This window comes from Pollachius pollachius, assembly GCF_949987615.1.
Source record: "Pollachius pollachius genome assembly, chromosome: 8".
NCBI lineage: Eukaryota > Metazoa > Chordata > Actinopteri > Gadiformes > Gadidae > Pollachius > Pollachius pollachius.
This window is the reverse complement of record NC_136941.1, coordinates 18740665-18756579: the sequence shown is the minus strand read 5'-3', so window position 1 is coordinate 18756579 and position 15915 is coordinate 18740665. Positions and strand designations below refer to the sequence as shown.

Here is a 15915-nt window from a genome sequence, read left to right as displayed (position 1 = left end):
TAAAGAGCAATGGTTTCAAAGTGTTATATGCTGTCTCTTAAACAAACTGTCCAAGCGATTTTTCCAATTTACAAAAGGCCAGGACTGATTGACCAACATAAAACAGGACTAGTTATTGGATGAAATCATTGTAGCACATTCACAAAACAATTATTTAATTATCTCAAAGGATAAGTGCTGAGTATGAAACTGTATGTAACTTTTAATTCTCAGTAATTCATTTAAAGGCCCCATCATGTTACACATTTTCCATGATGTTCTGTCTTGAATAGCTCAATAGTTTCATACTCGCATTTAAAATGTAAAAAATTATGACATCATGTACTGCAAAACACTGAAATATTACCAGCATTGTACAAGTAAAAATAAGTATTAAAATTAGTTTAGCTGTTATGTGTGTGATTCTGCTGATTCTGAAATAAATAAAATGTAAAAAATGAATTGAAAGCCATGGAAATAAAGATTTGAAGGAACCAGGTGTCTGAATCAGACCGTGTGCAGGCGGGGGGAGGGCTGTGCTGTTTGAAGTCCTATTTAAAGCCTGAACCCCGGCGAGGAGGCGGTCAGCGGCGCCATGGAGCCCGTCTCAAAGTCCAAGTCAATCACGGTGCACGTGACGGTGCTGACGGTGCTGCTGCTGCTGGAGGACCCCGTGCCCATCTGGCGCTCCTGCAGACTCCTGATGTAGCTCTGGAGGGCAGAACACACCCGCCGCAGTCAGGGACTGACGGCTAACTTCAGAACATGCTCAACAACACCTGAGTGCACGGAACGCCCAATCCCCGAAAAATGAACCTGTGTGTTGATCTTTTGGGGGTTGTGCGTTCCGTGCACTCAGTTGTTGTACTTAGTTGTAGTATCAATAGCATCATATAGCATCACATAGCATCATATAGCATCACATAGCATAATATAGCATCATTTAGCATCACATAGCATAATATAGCATCACATAGCATAATATAGCATCACATAGCATAATATAGCATCACATAGCATAATATAGCATCATTTAGCATCACATAGCATAATATAGCATCACATAGCATAATGTGGCATCATATAGAATCACATAGCATAATATAGCATCATATAGAATCAATATCATCATATAGCCTCATATAGCATCATATAGAATCATATAGCCTGATATATGATCATATAGCCTCATAAATAATCATATAGAATCATATAGCCTGATATATATGATCATATAGCCTCATATAGCATCATATAGAATCATATAGACTGATATATGATCATATAGCCTCATAAATAATTATATAGAGTCATATAGAATCATATAGCCTGATACATATGATCATATAGCCTCATATAGCATCATATAGAATCATATAGCCTGATATATATGATCATATAGCCTCATATAGCATCATATAGCATCATATAGCCTGATATATATGATCATATAGCCTCATACAGCATCATATAGCCTGATACATATGATAATATATCCTCATATAGCATCATATAGAATCATATAGCCTGGTATATATGATCATATAGCCTCATATAGCATCATATAGAATCATATAGCCTGGTATATATGATCATATAGCCTCTTAGAGCCTTGTATCCAGGCTTTGTGTCTCTGCTGTCGGCTCACTGACCGGCGCCAGCACGTCCCCGGCGTAACGTCTCAGGGGCGGTGGCCCGCGGCGCCGGTGTGAGGCGGCTCTCCTGTGGCTCCGTCTGTACTGGAGCGTGCTGGTCGGGGCCTCTGCCTTGGCCTGCTGTTTCCTAAACTCAGCTGGGGAAGTTGAGAGAACACAAATAATGAAAATGGGTTTTTCAATCACCACCAGATCAATTATATTCAGAGTGAAAAGAGTGATAACCGCAGGATTGAGTCTGCAATTATTTTCATATTTATATAATTGCGCTCTGATTGATTTTATCCCTTATTTGAGTCAGTAGAGCAGGTCCTCACCCCACTCGCTGTGGGACACCCCAACAGCCGTGACCCTCCACTGCACCAGTACCCCCGCCAGACACAGAGCGGGGCCGATCCCCATGAGGGCCCCGCTGATCCAGCACAGCGGGTACGGGGCCACCCCCGAAACGGCGTCGCCCAGGTGCACCGCCAGTGGGAAGGCCTCCACCAGGTAGTCTACGCTCAGCGCCACGGCGGCCGCCCCCACCACGGCCGTGGACCCCACGGTGAGGGGCTTCTGCCAGCGCAGCGTGAGCACGGCACAGAGCACGCTGGTGGCCAGCAGGGCGCTCAGGGGTGCCCACCAGGGGGACAGGGAGGGGTGGAACTGTGCGACGGCCAGCAGTACGGCGCCGGCGAGAACCCCCCCCAGCTGCAGGCCAGTGAGGAAGAGCCCCAGGGTGGACACAAGCATGGTGAGCAGGCCACACAGCACGCCCACCCCCAAGCTGATGCCCGCCTTGGTCCCCAGGCCCAGCTCCGCGTCCAGGACGGAGTCCTTCTGGACCACCGACAGGAGGCCCACCACGGCCGAGCCCAACATGAACCCGGACAGGAACATCACCATCTTGAAGCAGCGATATCCTGGGGACAGAGAGCGTCAGCTGTGCTGGGATGAGGTCCTTCTTGGGTCTGGGTTTATTGGGCTTGTTGAATGGCGAAACACAGTAATAGGCCATTGTTGCGTCGTTGCACTGTTTGCTTCTAACAATGACATGGGTCCGCCGAGTCAGTAATCCCCAACTATACCTTCAAATGTAAACAGACCCTGTTGTAATCTACTTCTCACCTTCTATTCCTTCATTAACTATCGATATCAAGGTATTTGTGTCATTCAGTGGGCTGCACAGAACACAGCATTGTGTGTTGGGGGCTCATGGCTCTATCATCAGCAGGTAAAATGTCAGTGCAACACTAGGCGTAAACAAAGCCAGCTTGTGGGGGGTAGACAGTATCACTCCCTGCAGGGTTTATATCCAACATTAACCCCTGGCAGCTCCCAGGCACCTGGCCATGGCCTCTCTAATCCAATAAGCCCTTAGTACGAGAGTGAAATACACCCCTGGGAATGAGTCTCAAGGAAAATATGATGATGCTGAAATGTTGGCAGGCGCAGGATCCAAAAGCATGACTTTTTTTCTCTATAATGTACCGAGAACTCTTACCCAAGAAACAGTAGACAAGACCCACTGACAGACATATGGAGCAGACCAGGGTGGGGATGACATCATATTCCTGCCTAATCTCCCACACACACGTGTCTCCCAGGGTTGAGACGGGGCCAGGTGTATCAATCACGTAGAGGGACGGGTCGGCCATATTCAGCCCACTGGGGTTTTTCTACTAGACCTGCTGTTTGGTTGGACCGTACAGCCGGCTGATTTTCTCTAGTCATTGAAGTGTACTTGGCATCCAGGAACAGAGGAATAATTTCCGGTCTTGCACCTGAAAAACAAAAAGGAGGGCATTGTTGAGCCCCCTGGGATCCACAGCTGACTCCTTATCAGGTCATGTGATCGGCAGACAGCCCCAAGTTCCAATTGTTCAACGTCTCTTGTTTAAAATATCATTTTGGGAAAGATTAGATTCCTCAGCCCTTGATCCTATAATGAGATCCCTTTCACAACCTCCCAGTCCTGAAGCATGAGACTGCTTCCTTGAGTTTCCTGTTTCCTATTCTTTCTCTAGGAACCAGAACAGGAAGTGGAAGATGGCCTCTGAGGTGTGTGTGTGTGTGTGTGTGTGTGTGTGTGTGTGTGTGTGTTTCTCTTTTTCCTGGTTCCTTTGTGAAATGAGCGGATACAGACATGGAAATGGCTCACTGGCTTGGTGTCATGGCTTGTAATTGTTTTGAGCAGGTGTTTTTTTGTTTTTTTGTTTCCATTCTGAACAATGAAGAACAGAAACACCCTCCAAAACACCACACAATGTTCACACATCCTTCACATATGTGTGTGGGGAATTGTAACATATTTACATAAAGAAATGCTACATCCCTTTGATAAATCGGTCCTAAGGTCTGCATGAAGTCAACAAAAATCTTTGTTCAAGAGAAAGCAAAGTAGTTTGCATTGCCTTGTTGTCATAACCTGCCAAGTGTTGACCCGATAATCTTCCACGGATTTCATGGTCAGCAAATGGAATTACAGGAGCTTTAGTAGACTTGTAAGACTTGGTTAACGTATTGCTAGAAACGTACCACTTGTTTTTAAATAGTTAACCTATGTATGTTAAACTCAGGAAATACCGTCCTGTAAGAATGTTTGTAAAGGCACGTTCATCTTTCAGAATTTTTAAATGTCACAGGATTCATAATTTACACGTGATTGCACCACTCCAAAGTTCGTGAGGGCAGATATCTGTGTATGTAGGCTATGCATACTCCATCATGTACACATTTAAATATTAAATGTTATTATATTCACCTACCTTGAATAAGGCATTCGCCTCACGAGTAGCCCTTTTAACTAAGTATCCAGTAAAACAAGCGCGCGTTTTGAAAAGTTTTCTCCTGTGTTTATGCGAGAGCTCTTTGTGCGCCACGCTAAAGTCCGCCTGTGTGCTCAAGTGAACAGCTGACGCGCTGATCGAGGGAGCGACCATCTGCCCCAGCGTGCTGGACAGTGACAGCCCGAGCCTAGTGCCAAGTCCAAGGTCAGTTCACACTATCGCCACTCTCAAATACACGCTTGACACACCTCATAATCTTTCTTTATTCAAAATTATACTTTTATTTTATTTTATGTATGCCTGTTAACCTATTTAGTACAGGGGGTTTTATGCTGGGAAAAAGCGAGTTATTTAAGGCATGTTTACACCGTTGGCTGTAGTACCTATCTTTAGACACCACTAGGTGACGCTATATTCCTTTATTTCTGAATGCTGCCGCTTACAGTAATGCGTGGGATGCTACGAGTCTTTTACAAAGAACATCATAGGTATACCGTATGACTAAAGTTTTCATAAGCACAATAAAAATTGTTAACCAGCGCTCCTTGTGTCCAACCCTGAATTTCGTCCAGCAGTCCAAGGGGAGCTCAACAGACTCACAGCAGTAAATGGTCGCACAAACACGGCAACAAATGTCAGGGTGAAATACCAGATTAATAATGACAGTAGTTAATGGCCACATGGGGAAACTGAACTGCAATAATAACGTTGGAATAACGAGGGAATTTGAGCTGTCATGCAGAATTAAGGTGCTTTGCTGAGAGTCACAATAAAGAGGACTGCTTGCAGTCTGTGTCTCTGCATGTATGTCAGGGCATAGTCCTGCAGACCACAGCCCCATCACGAGGGTCACTCTGGACCGTCCGTCAACCTTTAAATGTTAAAGTATTTTGCTTTTATTTGATTTTTTCTTAAATAAAAGTTACACTATTAAGTGACAAACATTACAAGAGTAAAACTCAATCAGACAACTAATATCTTCATTACAACTGAAACCCAGCTGAAAAAAATATGTTGTCCCAGCTCAAGGGAAGAACTGCAGGGAATTTAGACTGACACGGATCTGAACCTAGGGACAATACTCTCTCCCTCTAGCCTTTATCTCAAGTCATTAACTCAGAGTAAAGATGTATGTGACGGACTTGACCAGAAGATCTCTCTCAATAAAGACGAAACAAGTGGTTTGGTGGTGGTTGTAGCTTGATGTAACCTCCAGCCCTCCCTGTGCAGGGTTGTAAACAACGTATATCTTAACTACCCTCTGGGTGGCCCAGCGCGTCCTGGCAGTCATATGCAATCAATTCCATACTCACTGGTGGATTCTTTATCACTCCTTTGATTGGAAAGCCAAGAGTATTGATCAGGAGTTTGGCTTCTGTAAATGATAGGTCTGTGTGTTTCTCAGCCGAGGCCTGCAGGCTGAGTCTATGGATATTGACTGGATTAAAAACATCTCAGGCCGATGGCAACAGAGCCTGTAAAATATAGTTTATATTTGTAGGCTGTTCCTTAACATACCCATACTTTGTGATAGTAAGTAGGTTTTATTTATATAGCACCTTTTCAAATCAAAAGTTACAGAGTGCTTGCCAGAAAGCGATGCATAACAACAAAAATCATGATGGGTAAAACCATAATAAACAACGCTAAAAGGACGGGGAATACCTCAACAGACAGCATTAAAAACAAGGGCAAATAAAAACATGATACCCAGTACTGTTAAGAAGCCTGTCTAATCAAGAGGGTTTTTAGAAGCTGTTTAAAACCGTCAACAGAGGGGAAGAACAGGTTGGAGGGGGAAGGCGATCCACAAAGTAGGTGCTAAACGGTCACCTATTGTCCGTAGTCTGCTACGTCGGACAGACAGAAGCCCCTGGTCAGAGAGTCAAAGGGGGTCAAGATCTTCTGAGGGCCCTTCAACCAATATGACATCAAGGACAGGTCAGCTTCATGGAAGGGGAAGTCTGGTCAGTGCAAGGCTGAATGCTACTCAGTATGATTTCAGACCTGAACAATAAATTTGTTTTTTCAGAGTTTAACTGCAAAATAATGGTCAGCCATCCAGTCCTGGACTGCAACAAGACAGTTCGGAAGAAGAGACAGATTAGCAGAGTATTTCATATCAAAATATAGGTACAGCTGGATGTCATTGAAGAGATTGTAGGAGATGCCAGCAAAATGGCTAATAATGTGTCCTAGGAGAAGCTTGTACAGGGAGAAAAGGATTGGGCCAAGGATTGAACCTGGCAGTACCCCACAAGACAGAGGGCATGAGAAGAGATAGTTATTCACCGTTACAGCAGACGTTCTGTTTGAGAGGTAAGAGGGGAACCCATTCAGGGTGCTTCCAGATAAGCCAGCTAAACACCAAGGATATCCAATAAGGGATGGCATGGCCGCCTGCATCGGCATGCTTCACAATGTCATGGGTTACTCTATGGATGGAGAGGAGTTTGGGTGCAATGGAGCTATGCAGACAGGGCCACGGCAACTTAATAGAGACTCATACATAATGGTGCACAGAAAGTCAGTGCTGGACAGGACTTGACAATGAAGGGGTCACATCTAGGGGACCAGAGGATAAATGTGTGTGGGTGCCATGGAGATAGAGATGAAAAGAGACAGGAGAGCAGGACGTCCAGTACTACTTCAGAGGAGAGGGGGACAGGGGAGAGTCTGATAGTCTTTATATAATCAGTGAAAAATTATAACAATATCTCACAGTCATCTGGGCACATCATGTAGCTGTGGGGGCGGGGGAGCAGGGCTAACTAGGCTGGCTAGTCTTGAACAAGAACAGGATGGTGCCCCCTCACACTGATTTATTGACTAAAAAAGGCAAATAAAAATAAAATTGCAGCCTTGATGAAGTAGTTTGAAAGAGACCAATGGTCTTTATACTGCGGGTTGGATTTCTTCCAACAGCACTCAGCCTGTCTGCATTCTCCCTCTGCACTGAGGCTGGGCTCATCAGTCCAGGGGGAAGGCTTAGCAGCTGATCCTGCCCTTGTAGAAAGAGAGGCGATGGTGTCTAGTGTGGCGTAATAAAGGTGATTCAAGCTGTTGACCAGATCATAAATGTGGTAGGGGAGCTGTTCCTGAATTAGGTGTTCCACTTATGGGGTTGGGATGTAAAATAAAAGACAGTGTGGAATAAAATGCACTTAGCAAAAAGAGTCCTCCATAGTAAAGTGTGTGGAGACAGACACCTGCTGTACAAGAAAGACACGTTAAGGTTCAGAAATTCTAAAGCAGAAGCATCAGAAAGGTCATCGGCATGGAGGTTAAAATCACCAACAACTATGAGTGTCGTAATTGTATAGGGCGTCTTTGGTTAAAAAAAAAATATTATTTGGTTTCGGTGTGCACTAAGCAAAGATGCAACATACTGGACGTACTCAGTTAATCTTAAACACAAGGAGCTTGTCAAGTTATCCAGATGTTAAAAGTAATTTCAGCGCTGCCCAAACTTGAAGATGGCTTGTTCAACACACAATAAGGCAAAGGGACAACTCTGTTCCGTTCTGGGGATTTATTTTCTTTCAGATGGATTTGATGGTTCTTGAAACATTGGATATTTGTATGGAATTAGGTGAAGTAGCAGATTGATGGCACATAAGGTGGAATTTCAGGTGAAGAATAGGTTGATAACCTTCTAGATAAACAAAAGGAGAAATCAAATCACATTCCACATCAGTATGCATCTAAAACATAATCATTAAACTAAACATCTCATTTTATCCCAAAGTAATTGCTGCTTGGTTTACAAACTTAATCAGTATCAATTGCCAGCATTTCCATTACATTCGGATGGGATTGAGGACATCAGGCCCCTTCAACAGAAGGTCATTCATGCTGAGCCCTCTAAACTTCTGGCTGCTGTTCCACACCAGTCGCACGGGTTTTGTGAGCGAGTGCAGATTTGGTGCCACCGTGTATGCCAGTCTCCACTCTGGTTCCTTTTTGAGTTGTTTTTCTGTTCTTAAGAAAGTGGATTCCACCTCACTCCTGTTGTTGAGAAGGGAACTTGGATCTTGAATCCAGGGGTACTTTGTGTCCCAGTGGGGTCCATCACTGTGCGCATCTGCTCTGATGTAGGTTAGGCCTTTCTTTATAATCTCCAGCTCTATTTCTTCACGCAGAGTCATTTTCTTGCCTCCTGGTTGACTGTTGCCGCACCGGCATTCTCCACACTTAGGTTCGCAGTCTGCTCCAATGCTGTCCCATTTCCACCAGTCCAAGAACTCTTGTCCAGCAACCATACTTTTGGTTTCAGCCTTGACCTCCTGTGCTTCAGTGATCTCTTCATACTTCACTGCTGAGGTTCTCATGGATCGTGCAAAGTGTGTTTGAGATGTATGCGCAGCCATATCCACTTCTTCAAAGAGGTCTGGATGCGCTCCACCAACTGTCTTTCCTAACGGGCTTTCCCAAAGGACAAGGTCTCCAATTACCTTCACTCTTTGTGGCGTAAGTCTTCCCTCCCGGTGACTGATGAGTAGCTCAACGTGCTTTGGTCTTCTGAGATCTTCCAGGTTGGTTTCTGGGAAGATTTTTTTGAGTTGCTCTGGTTTGATTACTCTGTGCACTTTGGCGATTTCATCCAAGCCATAGCAGACAAGCTCATGAGCTCTCTCCGTGCCGGTGGGTGTCTTGACCCTCACTCTGAGTGAGTATCTTTTGGTTTTAACCTTCATGGCCATTCCTCCGACTCCATGAATGATTAGCGTGATGTTTTCACTTTGCAGATTCAATCTCCTGGCAGCACTGTGGCCGACGTAGTTGGTGTCTGATGCTAAGTCAATGAGAGTTCCAATCTTCTGTCCTGCATTGGCAGTTACCTCTAACAGCATTAGAATGACTGGTAACTCAGGTGTTCTTGACGCCACCACTCCACGTCAATCCTTTACAACACAGTTGGCTCTTGCAGTGGTGTCGGTAAAAGCTTTCTTGAATCTTTCTGCCATTTCCAGAGTGAGTTCAGACATCAATTTTACTTGCTCCTCTGTGAGCTTTTGCTTTCTCCAGGTGAATTTTGCTCCATCAGATTGCTTCATCTTGAAGTCTCCTCTTGAGCAAAGAAAGAAATGGTGGTCCGAAGAGCTCCCTTTTTTACAGTCCCTGTTCCTGCACAGGAAAGTGTCTTTACATTACTCATCTTCTCCATGACAGACTAAGCATCGCTTGCACGCTCCCAACTTCTCCACAGCAATCAGCTTCTCGCCAGGCTCCAGTTATTTAAACTGCTTGCAAAAGAAAATCTTCTCCCGGTGCTTTTCATCTCCACAGACAACGCATCCTCCCCTCCTTGTGGAACGTGTGGAGGCATACTTCTTGTCCAGGTAAGTAGGTTTCCTTTCAGGCTTTTCACTCACACCAAGCTGCTCCAGTCTCTCAAGAATTTCCTCTTGGGTCTTCAGCAATCCAAGAAGGCTGTCGAAGTTAGTGTCTGGTGTCACGCCATTTATTGGGTTGACCATGAATACGAGCCAGTCTCTCTTCATATTGTCTGGCAGCTTGCTCTCTATGTATCTGATCACCAGAGGATTCATTATGGCTCCAGTGTTTCCGAGCTCTGTGAGATCGTTCAGGGCCTTCTCAATGGTTCGAATCATGTCCATGACTTTCCTTGGCTGGTTTGCTCTTAAAGAAGGAAATTTCTCCAGATCTTCAATTATCTCCAGGGCAATTGTAGACTTGTTTCCATACCTGATCTCCAGCACTATAAACATATCTTCAGCAGTGTTGTAAGTAGACAGGCGCAGGTCCCGGCAAATTCTCTCCTCAACGCTGTCCAGGAGTTGGGACTTCTTTGCCTCTACTGAGCAAGTTGGCTCTCCCTGCCTTTGCAGGTTCTCCCAGAAGGCCAACTTGGGTAGACTGGTTGGTTTTATCTTTACTATTTGATGATGAGCTGGCACAGGCAGTGGTGTTCTTCGTCTTCTTTCCTCTTCTGCTAGTCTTTGTGCTGTGAGAAATTCTGCTCCCCTCGCTTCAAGGCTGGTCTTTAAAGCGTTCAGCTCCTTTACTCTGTCCTCCAGACTTGCCTTCTGTGCCGCTGGAATCCACATCTCCCACTCCGATAGGCTTGTAGTAGCACCCTTGATTTGCTTCTTCACACTGTCCCACCGTAGCTCATAGCCATCTCTATTCACGGCGGAAACAGGTATTCCCTGAAGTTCTTCACAGGCTGTCTCTGCCTCTTCTATTGCAGCTCCAACCTTGTCTTCCCCATATCTGGGCCAGAGGTTGTTTTGGATTGTTTTTCAGACTTCATCCTGTTTTGCATCGCACTCCTCCATTACCTTTTCCAGGTCTTTTTGCTGCTGTTCGTCCAGCTTGACTTCTTCACCTTCATCTGTCTCAACTTCAAGGTCTGCCAGTAGTCCAGCCCTGTAGTCATAATTTGTTTCCCCAATGTTCCTTGCCAGTGACGTGAGCTTCTTGAAATCCTCTTGTAGTTCAGCCTTTGTCAAGTTTCCTGACGTTCTGCTCAGGAAGTTGGCTTGTTAGGTGAAGTCACTTCTAGCCAAGGTCCTCTCTTGCTTCAGCTCTTTCACTGTTTTCCCAAGAGCTTCCTTCGCCATTGTTTTTCCCAGTCAATTCTCCCTTTGCGATGACAGCTTTCCTTTCTTCAGGCTTTAATCCTGGGGTCTTCACTGCCACGCTGGATATGAGCTGGTTATCAACTGTCAAGTTATCCAGATGTTAAAAGTAATTTCAGCTCTGCCCAAACTTGAAAATGGCTTGTTCAACACACAATAATGCAAAGGGACAACTCTGTTCCGTTCTGGTGATTTATTTTCTTTGAGATGGATTTGTTGGTTCTTGAAACATTGGATATTTGTATGGAATTAGGTGAAGTAGCAGATTGATGGCACATAAGGTGGAATTTCAGGTGAAGAATAGGTTGATAACCTTCAAGATGAACAAAAGGACAAATCAAATCACATTCCACATCAGTAAGCATCTAAATCATAATCATTAAACTAAACATCTCATGTTATCCCAAAGTAATTGCTGCTTGGTTTACAAACTTAATCAGTATCAATTGCCAGCATTTCCATTACATTTAGCTTGGACTTCACATTTACATTCAAACCAGATCCAAATCAAACAGAAAACAGCAAACATGATTCACTTGAACACTTGAATTAGTCCATACCAGTTGCGTCTGTATTTGAACATGAGCTGTATTTGTAGGCTGAGGAGACAAAGAGGGCTTGCTACGCTAACCCTAAACATTATATACCAATGCTTGTTAAGAGTTCATGGGTCACATCCTGTCTGTTAACCATGTCACATCCTGTCCTGTCTGTCATGTCTGGGTTAGCTCTGCCCCCTTCAGGCCTGGAGTTCCTCCACAGTTCTTCAGTCAAAATTGTTTGACGCCACAGAGCTTGAAACTATAGTAGGCATTACCAGTGATGGGAAGACTATGTTAGTGGTTTAGAAAACAGCACCAATACCCCACCATGACCTAATGACCTTGGAGAGTCCAGTGAACCCCAATGAGGCAGAGCTCTACAAGTGAGCCTGTTTTCCCTGTCCAGCTGCTGTTAGAAATAGGATGTCCTGGTTATGGAAGGGGATTCAAAAATTGAGCACAAAGGTTTTAGTAGACAGAGATCTAGTGTTGAACAGTACTAATTTGACAGTGGCCAGCTGTTGAGACTGTGGTTGTTTGCCAGGGATGTGTATCAGGGTATTCAGGTAGGAAGCAGCAGGGTCTGATCCCTGGGAATATGTCTTACGATCATTCTGACAGTAGAACTAGATGTAGATTTGGAGAAAAGTCTGTTTGTTGTGTGAATGGTGTGATGTAGCTACCATATACAACGTTCCTATTGATAGATTGGATTTGACACAAAAATCCCCAGCTGAATAGTAGAAGTAGTACTTGGGATTCTGTGACAGTTTAGTATACTGGAAACAACATGAAGGTATCTTTCATAATGTAACAGGGAAGTTTGGTACATCATTTGAAGCATCCAAACACATGTCTGTTTGATCAGGACACCTTTTTAGCGAATCCGTTTTTTTTTTTACTGAACACTTATGAACAGCAGCTAAAAATAATTCCTATGTTGCTAAATCTGGCTGAACAATGCTGTGTTTTGCAACAGAATAACTCACACTAAGCACTTATTAGTTTATATTGATTTATTAAGGCAGAATCCAAGTATAGCATTACCCGTTGTTTAAAGAGTACGTTCATCTTCTTATTTCTCTGTAAATATATCAGAAAACTACTGAATACTAAACATATTTATATTAGTAATTTTTAATACAAAAATGTATATGTATGATATTTTTTAGCAGTTTTGATATTCTATTCTTGTTACCTTTCTACTAGTGTTGGCTGTTTTTCCTGTGACTGTGGGTTTAAGAGTTTTGATTTGCTGATGGCCTCTTGGTTTTTTCTTCACACCCTAATGGTAGAATATTACTGTCAAAACCAACAGATGTGTAACTTGGGTGAGGCCTTTATAGCAATCAGTCTCTGTATGTTTTGTTGAGGAGTCCTGAGGGCAGAAATCTCAACACATATTCATGACAAGTTGATAGGATCTGTAGTTGGCAAACTTCCTAGAATCACTTCCCTGCCGTGTGGCAGCGACAGAGGAGTGCGGTAGTTGGAGAGTGGAGAAGAGGAGAGACTTCACATAAATGTATATGAATACTCGAGGGCATGGGGTGAAATCTGTTATGTTGACCACCGTTTCATAGCAACCCCTTCTCATATCCCACATCAAATCAATATTGTAATGCTAATAAAACACGCATGAGGCCATGTGCAATTGTGTGAAACGACAAAAAATAAAAATGAAATGAACATCATTAAGTACATTTTATTTCATGATATGGACCTTCATTTGAGTTAAGTGATAAGAGAGAATACATGCTAAGTATTCTGGCTAGCCTGATTACTAAGCTTAATTATTTGTTCTTTGTCAAAGTTACATTAAAACATCTAGATGGCTGAAGACGGTTTGCATTATGGATGCAGTTATCGATGCGTGAAACCTACCATGGATTGTTAAAAGCTATCCAAGCTGGGAGTAGAATTTAGTTACACATCCGTCTGAATGGGCTGCGCTGTCATTGCCACAGAAGCGTTACATAATTCCATAATGCTAAAGATGTGCCGCTTGCCTGATGGCTGTCCTGCCTGACAGTTACTAATATAAAAGTTAGAATAATTAGTGTACAAACATATCTGTTTCACGTTGCAATGTCTGCCAGAGCTGTTGATGTGTACAGTCTATAATTGTAGGTTTGCCGTTGATGTTCGACAAGCTTGAATACCATGTGTGTCTATGCATTGGTTTTGTCAGTACACCTTTCAAACTGCTGCTGAAGCATTGTCTGTAAAGTGACCAATACTACGACGATTTACGATCAGTTTCTTCCAAACCAGGATATTTAACAAGGTTTACTATCTCTACCCTGAAACAGTGTGCATTACGTGTTGTTGTGAATGATATTTAACAATGCGTGTGCCGACTGTTGAAGAGCATACAACACTATGCATAATTCATCAGTCTATGGGTGATGAGGAAGAATAACCAGGTTGTTCAACACGGATCATGTGCTCTCATCACAGAGCAGAAGCAGCTCTCAACGCATAATGACTATTATCCAGAAACAGTCGGCCTGCACTGTTATATATCTGATGCTTTAATTAGTTGTTTTTTTTCCACAAGGAGAAGCACTATAATAAGACTCAAAAACAAGGTTTCTTTCCATCCAGGAAACCTTCCATACGCTGGCGTATGCTGTGAGACTTGTTTTGACGTGTGTATATCCCTTGTGGGGACTTCACACATCAATAGGCTTCCTTATTGTTATACATTGCTGTATTGTTATACTTATGCTGTATTTATGAAGCCAGATTGTCTTGGTGACAGACGAGTCAGACCTTGCGTTACTGCCTTTCCTCTGCGGCAGACGGTTTAGATCTGGGATCGCTGTCTATGACATATAGCCCTTTAGAAACACCACTCACTCTGCACAGAATCACAGCCAGCCAGGATGACTCAGGGCCGAGGAGGGTGGGGGAATATTTTGAGTCTATGTAGGCTAACAATTGTCACTTTTTTTTATTGGTCATTTTCTTCAGTCAAACCCTGGGAAAGTATTCTATTGTGATTTTGTGTCGGGTGATTATTATCTTTCCTCCCTAATCTTTCATAAATAAGTTGCAAATTAATATTTGCATTATTAACATCTCCCACTATTGTTTAGATTTGCTAAAATATTAGTGTTGCCTGACATTTCTGTCCCTAATATTGGCTACTTTTTCTAGACTAACCTGTCATGTTGAACTTGATTTGTGATGAATCTCTTTCCAGTAGATGGCCTCACAACAATAACACCAAATGTGTTCCTTTCTCATGAAATTTAAATCTTCAGTACACTAGGTCTAGCTAGCAGTCAAACCCACGATCATCAACTATCCCAGTGGCCACAGATAAAATGGTGTCATTTTGTTCTTCTTCTTCAGAACGGGATTGCCTTGTCTGGAATATTTCTGTAAAACAGAACAAAACTAAACTACAGAAAGGTGTGCTGTATACATCTCTTTTAATAACAAATCACCATTGACAAAAGTTTAATAAACAGTGACAATAATCAAACAGTTTTACCATTTCAGCATTGAAAAAACGAGTAGTAACAAAATACAGTTTTCAAAAGTTGAATAAATAACAACACATTTCTCAAAGTGAACACAAAAAATCGTTGCAACAGGAAACCCAACACAAGCATTGGGCTGGAACATAAGCATTCCCACAAATACTAACGTACTAATGGAAATACCTAAGATGCATCTGGCTACATTAATGGACATAATAATGCTAACATGGGGAATGTAAGTCTGTCCACATTGAATTGTTCAGAGGGCTGAATCAGATCAGTTGTGTAAGTGTGGTGTTTTCATTCAAACCAAGCTGCACTGGAAAACATATTATTATGTTATATCAAATAAAATATATATATTATATTGAAAGGTTTTCTCAGCATAAATGTTCAACTTACAATCGAAAAAACATCATGACTTGCAAGGAAATATAGGCGCCATATGACATAAGAAAAACTTCAGAACATAATTTTCTGACACAATGTCTAACCAGCGTTCATGACAGCATTCATTTCGTAGGCTACTTTATTGTTTTTCTGCTAAGGTAAGATATGGTAATTACAGTAGTGATCCCTATTGGTTCAAATAGTTTTAAGCATCTGTATTAATGTGTATAGTTTATATTATATGTGAAGTAAAGATATGTTGTATAAATGTGAATATAACAAGATAGAAAAAGTTTATTTGGCAGTTAGCATATTACCAAATAAACTGTTAGCAGAAAAAATAACAACAAATCAAATAAATATCTACAGTAAATACCAATTTTCAACAAAGAAGCACTGTACCAAATTCTAACCCTTATGCTAATTCAGTTTTGATACTAACAATCAACAAAATCAACAACAACGCACCTCCCACCAGCCCC

General features: G+C 42.7%; 1 protein-coding gene across 1 annotated transcript; it reads right to left on the bottom strand.

Annotated features, from left to right (window-relative positions):
• Positions 1 to 85: 85 nt before the first annotated feature.
• LOC307079520 (transmembrane protein 198-like) lies at positions 86 to 4510 on the bottom strand. Its single transcript, XM_079741903.1, has 5 exons — positions 4385 to 4510; positions 3121 to 3400; positions 1952 to 2539; positions 1632 to 1771; positions 86 to 690 (listed from the first exon to the last, which is right to left on the bottom strand). Exons 2-5 carry the CDS (start codon positions 3272 to 3274, stop codon positions 535 to 537), a joined length of 1038 nt encoding a protein of 345 aa, XP_079598029.1. The 5' UTR covers positions 3275 to 3400; positions 4385 to 4510; the 3' UTR covers positions 86 to 534.
• Positions 4511 to 15915: the final 11405 nt, after the last annotated feature.